Source organism: Anoplophora glabripennis, unplaced genomic scaffold, assembly GCF_000390285.2.
Source record: "Anoplophora glabripennis isolate ALB-LARVAE unplaced genomic scaffold, Agla_2.0 scaffold81, whole genome shotgun sequence".
NCBI lineage: Eukaryota > Metazoa > Arthropoda > Insecta > Coleoptera > Cerambycidae > Anoplophora > Anoplophora glabripennis.
The window spans coordinates 1003516-1016105 of NW_019416522.1; the positions used below are offsets into that span (position 1 = coordinate 1003516).

A 12590-nucleotide genomic window follows, 5' to 3' on the forward strand; every position below is an offset into this window, starting at 1 on the left:
TTATCGTCTCAAAATTAACTGTTACATTTATTGCGTAGATTGTGTCTAGAATATTATTGAATGTTACATTAATTACATATAAATATTGCATTTTATAGTATTTAAAAGAACTGTTACATTCAATTCTACCATATTTTATTTAATGAATTGTATTGCTAGAGAAAGTTCTTTTTTTAATTTTTATAAGAATATTAAAAATAAATATTTAATGAATATATTTTAGACTTCGATGAATTTTGCCATTGTGCCTCATTCAAGTCACGTGCTCTACAACGTAAACCATTAACTTGAAAAATTCATCGATGTCTAAAATATATTATACATTAAATATTTATTTTACTTTTAATTTTCTTATAAAAAGTAAAAACTTTCTCTAACAATACAATTAAATAAAACATGGTAGAATTGATTGTAGCAGTTCTTTTAAATACTATAAAATGCAATACTTATACGTAATGTTGATATTGTAACGTTCAATAATATTCTAGACACAATTTACGCAATAAGTGTAACAGTTAATTTTGAGACGATATTTTATACGTTTCATTCATTCATAATTTTTTTTCAAATAAATAATTGACTTGTTTTTAATACATAAAAAGACCTCTTTACTTTTCAAAATATTCGAAAATATTAAATAGAACAGCCAAAATACCGTTTAAAGAAAAAAAAATTATCTCGGCTCCTATTGGTAGGATCGAGACGCTTTTTTTCCTTAATTTATGTTTTTTAAGCATTATTTGATGCAATTGGTTTGCAATATGTATATTAAAAAATTGCCGAGATAAGGACCATAGTTACCGTTTTTTTCCTAGTTTTTTGTTAATAACCGTTTTATTTTGCAATTTTTTAAAATTTGCAGACGCGAGATACTGTAATTACCTTTCGTTTTCTACAAAATTTCTTGACTTGGGCAGAAAATATACACGCTCACATTTTCAACTTTATAATTTTGCAATAGGCCGCCATTTTGAAATTCGGGGTCCGAATTACGGGTATTTGTTGAGCACCCCAACGCTTTTCCTGAAGTTTCGTCCAATTTCAGTCAAATTCATTCTTTTTATTTAATGATGAAAATTTTGTATATTTTTTTTCACCGCTAATTTTGCAATGGAAACAAAATTTTGCGAGCTTTTGCAAAAGCCTACCCTTGTAGCAAATTCCATCAGGAACAAAATCGATAAGTATACTTCATGTCGATTAGAGGCTTATTTTAGGAGATATAAGCGAAAAACTGAAAAAAGAGCAATATGTACCACAGTCAATGTGTTAATAAAGATACAAATTTTTCTGTTTAAAAACGTATTTCTTGACTGCATAACCTTTTTTTTAATACTGTGGTTACACATGCCGCCAGTGACCCTTTTTAAGCATTACGTCAAGAGCGCCAGCTTGACGCCGCCTGGACGCACCAGGGTTCCAGGAAGGGTCTACGGCAGACTGGCACCAGCGACTAGATGCTTACTCATATACCTACAACCGATTCCACACACGGGAACTCTCCAGCGAACGCTCGCCCCGACATGTCTTTTTCACAAACTTAGTTTTCAACAAAAATACTTTATTTTTACTGCTGAGACAGCGTTTTATTTGCTGCACAATGAAAGCAACCCTCAATGCAAATGAAGATTAAAAATTTTTTGTCTGGATCCGTCCTTGGCCAAAAATTTGGACATTTTCTATAATTTTATCGTACGTACCATCATATCCAGATTCACTATTTATCGTCCATAATTTCTACGGGTCTGTTTAGAACACTAAAATATATTCAAGCAATTTGACGAGTTAACTGAGAACATTAAAACAAACATGTATAAAATTTCCATAAATTTATTTACACATAGCGTGAAACTATAAACTAGAAGGGCAATAAAATTTTAATCAGTTTGTGTCGTGTTCATGTAAATATATAAATGTATAAAATCTATATCTCAGAAATTTTCATATAAACGAAACCAAAATAAAATATGTATTACTTTAATTATTAATGGGATTATTAATCAGGTATGCCGGTGTTTCTAATTAGTGCCCTAACAACCAAAATAAAAACTTATTGACAGTTGTTACAAAGTTTAACCGATCAATGTTGAAGATGTGTCGGTAATGGTATTTTATTTACAAAAACAAATTAAAAAAATGTTTTGGTCAAAAAATTTACTAAACATGTCTTTAAAAATTTAGCCCAATGTAATTGGATTTAAATAATAATCTCTATTAATCAGTACAAGTCTATAAAAATGTGCACACATATAAATATACCTATAAATACATCGGTAAACAAATTTAATTACCCTTAATCACATAAGTATTATCAAATAAAATGACGCGCCCTTTTACATTTTTTTTTTAACTAACATTAAACCATAGAAAAATTAACAATAAATAACTGTAATAAATATCAACTGATATGATTGAAATTCTACAGTCGACAAGTGTTTCTCGCTGCTCCTTTAAAAAATTACAACCTATAAAAGGGCATGTCAAAAGAAATCGATGGTTCATTCACATCACAATAGTTTTTTTCAACAACCCAACGTTGCAATCACGACAGCGGTTTTTCTAAAAAAGAAAACTCGTTTGGAGTGATGTGAATATCTGTAAGGGTGGTTGTTAGACTACGGCAGCAATTGGTCAGAGTATAGTGCATCTGGATAACCAACTGGTGGGTTTCTTCTGTGGCTCTGAAGCTCGCAGCTGGTGCCCACCTTTGGGCGGATTACTTGCTTCCTATATTTTGCAAGAAAGGTTAATGACTAGCTATTCTGCAGAGTGTGGCACTACATCATGTCAAAAATGAAGGAATGTCTTCCTCAACCAAATTTAAGAATATTCTTTCTATTTATATAAAAGCTTGCCCTTCAACGGTTTGTTTTTGAGATAATGGACGTTGAAATTTTCAAAAAACAAAATGGTACATTTCAATCCAAATATTTTCTAATGGAGATTAAGAAATTTGTCCCAGAATATGTGGGCAATCTGTCGGATTTATACAGGGGACGTTAAAATAACATGACAAGTTCCTATAAAAATTTTCCTTAGAGGCCCTCCCAAAAGAGATACAAGCCCCTAAACAGGGTTCGTAGTGACCTGGAAAACCGGGAATACCGGGAAAAGTCAGGGAATTCATTATTTTTCATAAAAAACATGGAATAGTCAGGGAATTTTAAAAGTATTCACGAAAGTCGGGGAATTTGATGTTTGCAAATGGAAATTTTGTGAAAACCGGCTCTGGATTCTTGAAAGAGAAAACTATTTGCGATTTTGAAACTTTTATAACAAGTTCATTGGGTATAAAAAAGATTACGGAGTCCAGTCTAGAAAAAGTGTAATGCATAAACACCAATTAGTGTGTAAATATAACCAAGTGACTTGAATTTTCTTTTATGAGTAAGGGAAAACCTGGAAAAGTCAGGGAATTCTATATTAATTTTGAACTATGGACCCTGCTAAAGGACGCTCCTGAAGGATGTAATAAAAATCATCTTAACCAAAAATAGTTTTTTCTCGAAAACAGTTCATTTTAACAATATCAACCAAGAGTTTAAGGTTTAAGAGTTTTTCAGTTTAAGGTTCAAGCTATCTAAAAATATTATTTTTGTGCTTTTATTGTAATGGTGTAAAAAAAAATGATATTATTGTGCTACACCTGGCAAATCAAACAAGCCAAATTGTTTTCATGAGTCCATTTTTAAGGAGTCTTATATGCTGTCCATCATATTAAAAAATAATTAAATTATACAAAGTATTTTAAAAGTTATCAAAAAAAAATTGATTTTCAGGGGTCCTTTAGGGGCCTGTCTCTCCATAAATTTTTATGGGGACTTGTCATGTTATTTTAAGGTCCCCTGTATAGATCCGAGAGATTGCCCACATATTCTGGGACACCCTGTATATGCAATACATAAATAAAATGGCTTTCAACGTAGAAAAAGTGTGCATGTTGATTACGTTTCACATCAAAAATAAGATATAATATATAAGAAACGCTTTTTGTTGTCATTTTTGAAATGTAAATTTTATCTTTTGACTTTTTTTTGTAACTTTATATGTTTAGATTAATATACCTAGAATTTATTTAACGATTTTACAAAGTGTGTCCAAAATGGCATCTCTGTAACACTACACACTTTTTGATACAACTTACATGTCCTCTTACACTTTTAAAGATTCCTGTATTCTCATGAATATGATTCTTTTTTTTAACTAACTATAACTCAAAAATGTGAACCTCAAGATCAAACAGTGAATGTGTAATTTTTTTTTAAATTCATTTGGATGAGAAAAACACTATTTTTGACACATTGTAATAACCCAAAAGTATGTTATATTGAATTATTTTATTTGTCATTAAAAAAAAAACTGAAAAGCATTTCTTTCTAAGCAGCTTAAGTGCGATTTCTGACGTATTGGCTAAAGTGCTTCTGGTCCCCTGTATAGTCTAAATAATAGGATGAGGCTCTGTAAAACGGCACTGTTGACTACAAAAAAGGTACATCGATAATATTAGTAGGACCCGGCCAACTTATTTTAAAATGCAATTTGAAATATTCTGATCCGATCCAAACATAAAATTAACGAGAATAAATTTAGAATAGGTACATTGACAACTTTTTTATATGTACTATAGTTTTTATATTTAAAAATGAAAAGAACTACCATATTTTTTTAAGATTTCTCATGTCCTAAGATATATGTATTTAAAAGAAAGCATTTTGTTAGCAATTTTTTTATACAGCTATTTACAGTAAAACTGATGAAAATTTTGCAATTTAGTGTTCAGTGAAAGCTGCAGTAAAATTTTAGTAAGTAAAATTATTTTGCCAAATAAAGCATTCGTTTATATTAGAATTTTGAAGAAACACTTACATTTGACACAATTTTAAATATGATTTACAACGAAATAGACAATGCTAAAGAAAAATTTACTTTTTTTAAATTATCAATTATTAACGAAGAAAGCTACCTATATATTTCCAATTTTCTTTTTATTATTATTAATCTAACCAAATGTATTGAATATCAATTTTATAACTACATTTCAATATTCTGTAAATATACCCCTTATCAAAATATTTGATAATGTTGCTAGCGTTTTCCTGTATAGACAAAAGCAGATAAAATAAGACCTATAACATGCATCATGTACATCCACCCAAAAAATTAATTTAAGTCATGAAAATCATCAAACTCGAAGCATTATTAAGAATTGCGCATGCCTACAATAAAGAGTATTTACCTTCTGCCAAAGTACATGGAGAGCAAGAACAAATACAGAAGATTAGTATATACATAATACTAAAAATGTATTAATAATGTTTATTAATACAAGTATTGAGGCAAAGAACAATAGTTTTTTTTAGAGATAACTGATCATTTCCTTTAATTAAAAACATATTAAATTGTAATTACTCAAGTGTATTATTGGAACAATATTATTTTGTTCAAGGAAAGTTAATTTATACAAAATATTTGTATTAATAAAGAGATTACTGCTACAACTTAAACCAATAACTATGAATGATAAAACCAAACATACCAATTTCTTTTCCATCTTCGCTTTAATATCTCTAGCTAAGGTGAAAAATGCTTCCTCTACGCGAATACTGGCTTTAGCACTAGTTTCTATAAATTTAATACCATATTCGATAGCAAGCTGTTCACCTCTCTCCTTAGACACCTGTCGTTTTTCTTCAAGTTCACATTTGTTGCCCAGTAACATTTTCTCCACATCCGCAGAGGCATTTTCCTCAATGTTTCTTATCCAATTCTTTATATTTTCAAAACTTTTTTCATTGGTAATGTCATAAACTAACATAATACCCATTGCACCTCTATAGTATGCCGTCGTAATAGTCCTAAATCTCTCCTGTCCAGCTGTATCCCTAAATTAAAGAAAAAGTAGTTTAATACATGAAAAATTAAAAAAATATGTTTATTAATAATATAAGGTATAGGTTTTTAAAAAAATAGTAATTTACAACAATGAAATATAGAGCACCAAAATTTAATATTAGGGAATGAATAATTAAATAATTTAAAAATTGTATTAAAAACTTAATTAGAAATCACAAAAAAGCTATAACAAGGCAACACAATTTAAATATGCATTTCCAAAAGAAATGTTTTTAAAAATTATATCATATTAAATAAATACTTCAACAAAACATTAAATCAATAACCACTATACAGAATATCTACTAATTTTAAATTAGAGCAGAACATAGTTTGTTGAACATAACTGCACTTCAGTGTTTAATGATCCCTTGAAATTTAAACTATCATTTTTAATGTCTTAATAAAAATACCCATAACTTTTAAAGTAAAAGTAAAGTAAAGGAGTAAAACTAAATACTCATATACAGGCTGTTATAAATTCGCTTCTCACTACAGGGATCTTAGAAACGGCAAGAGATATGAAATAGCTTAAATGGGGGCAAAGTTGCATAATCAGGGGACCAAAAAATCAAGGCTAACATGATTAGTTTTCAAAATATTTGAAATAAACGAAATTTTGCAAATCCGTTCTTGTTTCATTTCAGCCTTGTTTGAGGTGATATTGAAAAAAGAAGAACACTTTCTCATTGCAACTTTTTACCCTCTATCGAATGGCATAATCAGTCTTTATATTCAACGTTTCGTCTCTCCAGATCCATCATCAACTTCGTTTTTTTAAATATAACCCTGGAAATTTTATTACATTTTTTGCAAGTCTTCATGACCCCCTATACTGTACTGCCTCAGCCCGAGCCAGATTCAAACATTTTGTCTTGAAAAATTCATCTTCAAAGTATTCGTTCCTTTATCTAAATTTTTTATTAAGATTTCTATGTTTATTGAATTATCATACACTCTAAGTGTCGTTAGACCACCTAGTTATTTAAACTACATGTTACCATCACAGATTACAATAAAACATTATTAGAGTTTTAATCTTCATCAAATTCAATAAGTTGTTGCGTCAAATTAAAACATTACAATTTCAATTTAATTATGACAAATTAATTTTAAAAAATGCACATGAACAATCAAAACTCCAAATGAATTTATTATACTTTAAAAAATTGCAGTAAACATTTCCATTTAGGCAAATGTTGAAGATGAAGATAAGTATATGATCGGAATTAATTAAACCTGTAACCGTAAAAGACATATCAGGTGTAATTGTATGCATATTCTGAAAAAAATAGATCAAAATTTGTTTGAATTTTGAGTACTCGAGAAACCTAGAAATAACTATGATCACGAAATTAAAACTAATGTTTTATTGTAACGTGTGATGGTAATAGTTTAAATAACTAGGTGGATTTCACAGAGTCTAACGACACTTAGAGTGTACGATAATTCAATAAAAATAGAAACATAAAAAAAATAGATTTTGGAACGAATGAAGATGAATTTTTCGAGACAAAACGTCTGAATATGGTTCAGGCTGAAGCAGTACAGTATTGAGGGTCATAAAGGCTTATTTCCAGGGTCATATTTAAAAGAATGAAGTTGATGATAGTCCTGAAGAGATGAAACGTTACATATAAAATTAATTGTCATTCGATAGAGGGCAAAAAGTTGCCATGAGAAAGTGTTCTACGTTTGTCAATATCACCTCAAACAAGGCTGAAATTAAATAAAAACGTTTTTCTTTCAAATATTTCAAAATCTATTCATGTTAGTTTGATTTTTAAAGGCATAATGCTGTCCCCCTGAATATGCAACTTTGTCCCATTTAAGATACTTCATATCTCTTACTGTTTCCGAGATCCCTGTAGTGAGAAATGAATTTGTAACAGTCTGTATATGAGGTGGAAACACACTCAATATCAAGTGAAGCCCCACTATTGACATTGATACTACTTTTACTAATAAAATATTGTAGTACCATATAGAATTCTTTTGAATACATTTATACTAAATATTTTTCAAATAAGGACTCACCATATTTGAAGTTTAATTTTTTTACCATCAAGGTCTATCGTCCTTATTTTAAAGTCAATACCTGAAATATAAAAAAAATCACTGGAATATAACCAAAAAATAAAAGTTATTGTTACTAAACACAAAATAAAAGGCTATTAAAATAATGGAAAATAAAAATTTCAAATTTGTTTGAATTAACAAAAAGAAAAAGTTCATATTTCCAGGTAGTCAAAAACAGTTATCAAATTCCACATTATAAACTTTACATAAACATAAAATGCATTTCAGTAAAATATACAAATATTTATAAAGTTCAAATGAAGATTATTCAAGCAGAAGTATAAAAAATTTCACATTTAAATCTGTTACAAGTATTCCACTTTTACTGTCGTTTTTATTTCTAACGAAATTACTTAATAATAAATAATTTACCATAGTAGTCAATGTCTGTATATGGAATTTAAGACTATTAATTATTGTTTAGATCATCCAATTAAAAAAAATGTTATTAGTCATCCAATCTTTTGAATAATTTCTGTGAAATAAAAGTAGATAATAGTTTTAAATTACAGTTCACTATATTAAAAAAATAACATAATTAATGTTTAATTTTGAAAGCTAGACGTTTATTAGGTGTGGTTAGAGTACTTATATGACCTAACCTAACATGACAGTAGGTATTATATGGGTTTCCTTTGACATCAACATCCTTTCTTATTTTTCATCAGCAGCCTCAGGTTAACAAATAAATAACCTTCGTTATCCTAAGCTCGAAGGTCTACAGGTTGGTAGGATTATCAAAATACTATCTGACTCACCTATAGTCGAAATAAATGTTGTATTGAAAGCATCTTCAGAAAAACGAAATAATACACATGTTTTTCCTACTCCAGAATCACCAATAAGTAACAACTTAAATAAATAATCGTATGTTTTTGCCATGATTTGCCACAAAACACTTCTCTTTGCCCGGCCACTATTTAATACTTTACAGATCCACGAACTTCTCTCTTTCCGTCTTTCCTCGTTGAGTTTACGTCAATGAACTCAACGATCCGAACTGAAGTGAATGTAACTTCACGTTGTAGAAACTTGAAAAAAATTTACAATGGGTTTTCTTTCTCCTCATTCGCGTATTGGGTAGATGAGTTCAAGAAACTTTTGTAATAGTCTATAGAAAATGAATTAAAGAAAGATAGTCGAATTTCAAACCTGTTCTATCTCTTAAAATAAATAACAGTATAACTGACAGTTACTAACGAATTCAATGAGTGATATTTACAAAAAGTAAAAAACCCTAGAAGCCTTTGTTTAAAATATGTATATATGATTGTATAACAATCAGGGATGTTAATCAATCAAGCACATAATATGACTATTACCTTTACCATGTATATAATTAATAAAGGTTATTTAGCTATAGGGCATTTTAATTGTAACTGCTCATTTATATTCTTGTAATCATTGATTATGTTGTTTTAACTAAATAATTTATGATGAGCCCCCAAAAAACAAATTCAAATAATGTTACTTGAACCACCATATTTCGAACAAATATATTGCGACTTTATGATAAAGAAAATTTAATATAATGTGGGGAATTTTTTGATTTTATAATTAACTAGGTACATTTAGTCATATCGGTTTAATAACACAACAGATATACATACCTACAATCAGATAAATGGAAAAAACATTTGTGACGTCTAGAAAATGTCTGTAAAGAAATATGTAGGTACAAACATTTAAATGCAAATAATTATTTTACTTTAATTATTCGAATTCCATTTATTCGTATGTTTTACACTTTAATCTAATAATGTACCTATCCATATATGGTTCTAATATGAATTACAATTAGCCTGTTTCAAATAACTTTATAATTATTTAAATTGTATATAGTACTATAATTCTTAGAAACTTTTAAGCCAGAGATGAACTAATAAACAAAAAATGAACTAATAAACAAAAAAAAACCATTTTGCTAAAAATTTCTAAGGGCGCCTTTACAAAGCGCGAAATTTGACGAGAAAGTCGCTCATAAATCATACTGTCATTATTTTTCTTTGACTTCACTAGCATTGCCATCTGTCCAACTGATTTATGAGGAATATACAAATCAAATTATATTAATTAACAAATGTATAAGTTACAGGGAGAAAGAGGTTAGAAATTTCAATTCAACACGCTGTAACTTATGAATTGCAATAGTGTTTACATTCCTCTGAAATATTTATAGGGTTTTTGAATTATGAAATTAAAATTTGGACATTTTATTGGTTTGATCATTATTTAATAAAGTCCGAGATGCCACTCAAAAAATAAAGGGCTAAGTTTATGCAGAGAATTAAATATTGATGATCAAGATATAATTTTTTTGAAGGATGATGGGTGTATGTTCCTGTTTCGTTCCAAAATAGTTAGCAGTAATCAAATATTTCTTTACAATCGGAAAACAGCTACTAGTGATCTGTCTGACCTCAGATCATAATCGAAAACCCTTATGATTTTAACTTTATGATGAAGTCTATGGTGACTCTTATAAATACTCGTGGAATTTATATGGATCATTTCACGATCGTCTCATAGTTCCACATTTATTCATGCTGGTCAGGAGCTTCATGATCACAAATTTATTAAAGGGTCGTATGACACTATGCTAAAATTAGATTAATTTCAGTAACTAACTAAGAACTTTTTAATCTTGCATTGTATCATACAGAAATTGCAACAAAAATTGTTGCAGTTTCCGTATTTTAAAAATTTTGGGCCGGAATAATAAACGAATGGCTCATTGTACCTTTTGCGTTATACCATATTCGATAGATGGTCGAAAGTAATAATTAATGCCGCTCTTTTTTGTTTATTATTTAGTCAATTTCGATTTATGCTCCAGTAGCAGGCAACAAACATTTGAAATTTAAAAAATATTATTATTTCAAACACATCTTCAAAAAAAAAATTAGACAAAAATTGTTGCTTTTGATGAGCTAAATGTGTTTAAAATTTTGACATTTATTTTTGGGCACCCTGTATGTACGAATTGGGTGGAGGAGAGAATAGCTTACAATTAGTCTTAACCTCAGAGGAATAAGTAAACATATTCCTCTGAGGTCTTAACCCATTTTTCCTGATATACATACATTGTATATACATACTAGTTTAAAAACAGAACACAAGTTTCATTTTATATCAAAAGATACCTTTTGCATTATTTTTTTTACTGACAGGAGAGGTAATTTAATCCCAAGTACATAAGGAATAAGAGATTTATTGAAGATCACCTTACGTGCTCGTTATTTTATATGAGCAATATGTACGAGTACGAGTACATACTTCATTTTCTTAACGATCACTTTTAATATTTTAATATCGCAGCTCTAGACAATTTTTTAAAGACTATTTATTTAAGATGCTTTAATTAGTCCTTATAAAAATTAAATATATGTGTTTTCGTTTGGAAATAGTCCAGTGGAAAGTGACATCGCAAAGGTGCATTTTCTATCGATTTGCTTAGCGGTAGGCTGCCGAATTCCCATATTTAACCTTACCTAAAGGATCAATAACTATAATAAGTGGTTAAAAAAACAAGCTAATAAAGAAAGAGCCAATAAAGTTAATTGCAGGCTTTCATTACAATAATTATAATCAATTAGCCAATGAATACAGCAGAAACCTTTTCGATAAAGGGGTAATAATTGCTCGTTATCGTCTTTACTTTATCATTTTATTTATTAACGGTGTTAGATTTCGCCGGTAATATAAATAAAAACGCAAAAAACATTTATCAAGTTAATAATATAATAATGTTTATTAGTTAGTAATTTTACAAAAAATATATGCACAAATTTAGTAAAACATGCGAATAAAAATGCTTCAGATACATATATAATTATGTTATTTCATATATTAATTTCTACTTAGTAAACAAAATACTCACTAAAGTAAAAAAACTTGAGAGTGAAAGAAAAATAAATTGGAAATGAGAAAAGTTCTCATTTGGGACACAATGGTCATTGGCGGCGGAACATCTTTTGCTGGGAGGGGGTTTGAGCCTCCTTGAAAAATGCAATCTCATAAAATAAAAACTAATAAATGTTACCAAGTGATCGGATGATCATTGTCAAGTTCTGGAGTTAGGTAACGTGCAACATCAACGAAACATGCGCAGGCGATAATACATAATTTTTGAAAAAATCTGATGTTCTCGGTCTACCTTGGGGGGGGGGGCTAGGTCCTACGTTGGGAGGGGCGTAGCGCCCTCTAGCCCCCCCTTTCCGCCGCCAATGACAATGGTACATAAAATATATTGCGGCACAATATAATGCATATTACTTATTATTAAGTCCACATCAATATTTAAAATACATTAACATAGTAATAGCTTGACAAAAATTACAAAGAATTAAGATTTTTCTACATAAGTTCGCATAACTTGTTTTTAATTCAAATTTCAAAATAAAACGCTTCTAAATCGCTCATTAAACATTCGTCAAACACAAATGTCAAATATTTGCAGATTATTTGGCTAAAATCTATAGCTCCGATTTGTATCATACTACGATGTAAAGATTTGAAGTATGAGCACATGGCAAATATCTTCTCAAATATTCCTAACCGTTCTATACATAGGTACCTACACATTTCTAAGTGGTCGTACGCCAACTACTCGCACACCA

General features: G+C 29.3%; 1 protein-coding gene across 2 annotated transcripts; it reads right to left on the minus strand.

Moving 5' to 3' along the window:
• Positions 1–1812: 1812 nt before the first annotated feature.
• Positions 1813–8946, minus strand: LOC108908851 (ras-related protein Rab-8A). Of its 2 annotated transcripts, XM_018713001.1 has the most exons (5): positions 8730–8946; positions 7930–7990; positions 5537–5882; positions 5237–5239; positions 1813–2727 (listed from the first exon to the last, which is right to left on the minus strand). In XM_018713001.1, exons 1-5 carry the CDS (start codon positions 8851–8853, stop codon positions 2632–2634), a joined length of 630 nt encoding a protein of 209 aa, XP_018568517.1. In that variant the 5' UTR covers positions 8854–8946; the 3' UTR covers positions 1813–2631. The 2 variants fall into 2 exon arrangements, with proteins under 2 accessions (XP_018568517.1, XP_018568518.1); XM_018713002.1 differs by lacking the exon at positions 5237–5239.
• Between the last annotated feature and the right edge of the window lie 3644 nt (positions 8947–12590).

Bases quoted from the DNA above. Each gene is read 5' to 3' on its own strand.
- LOC108908851 (XM_018713001.1), bottom strand. From the start codon at position 8,853: ATGGCAAAAACATACGATTATTTATTTAAGTTGTTACTTATTGGTGAT. The intron at 7,991-8,729 runs GTGAGTCAGATA...TTTATATTTCAG, and splicing joins AACATTTATTTCGACTATAG to GTATTGACTTTAAAATAAGG. The intron at 5,883-7,929 runs GTGAGTCCTTAT...TCTTTAATTTAG, and splicing joins AAAATTAAACTTCAAATATG to GGATACAGCTGGACAGGAGA.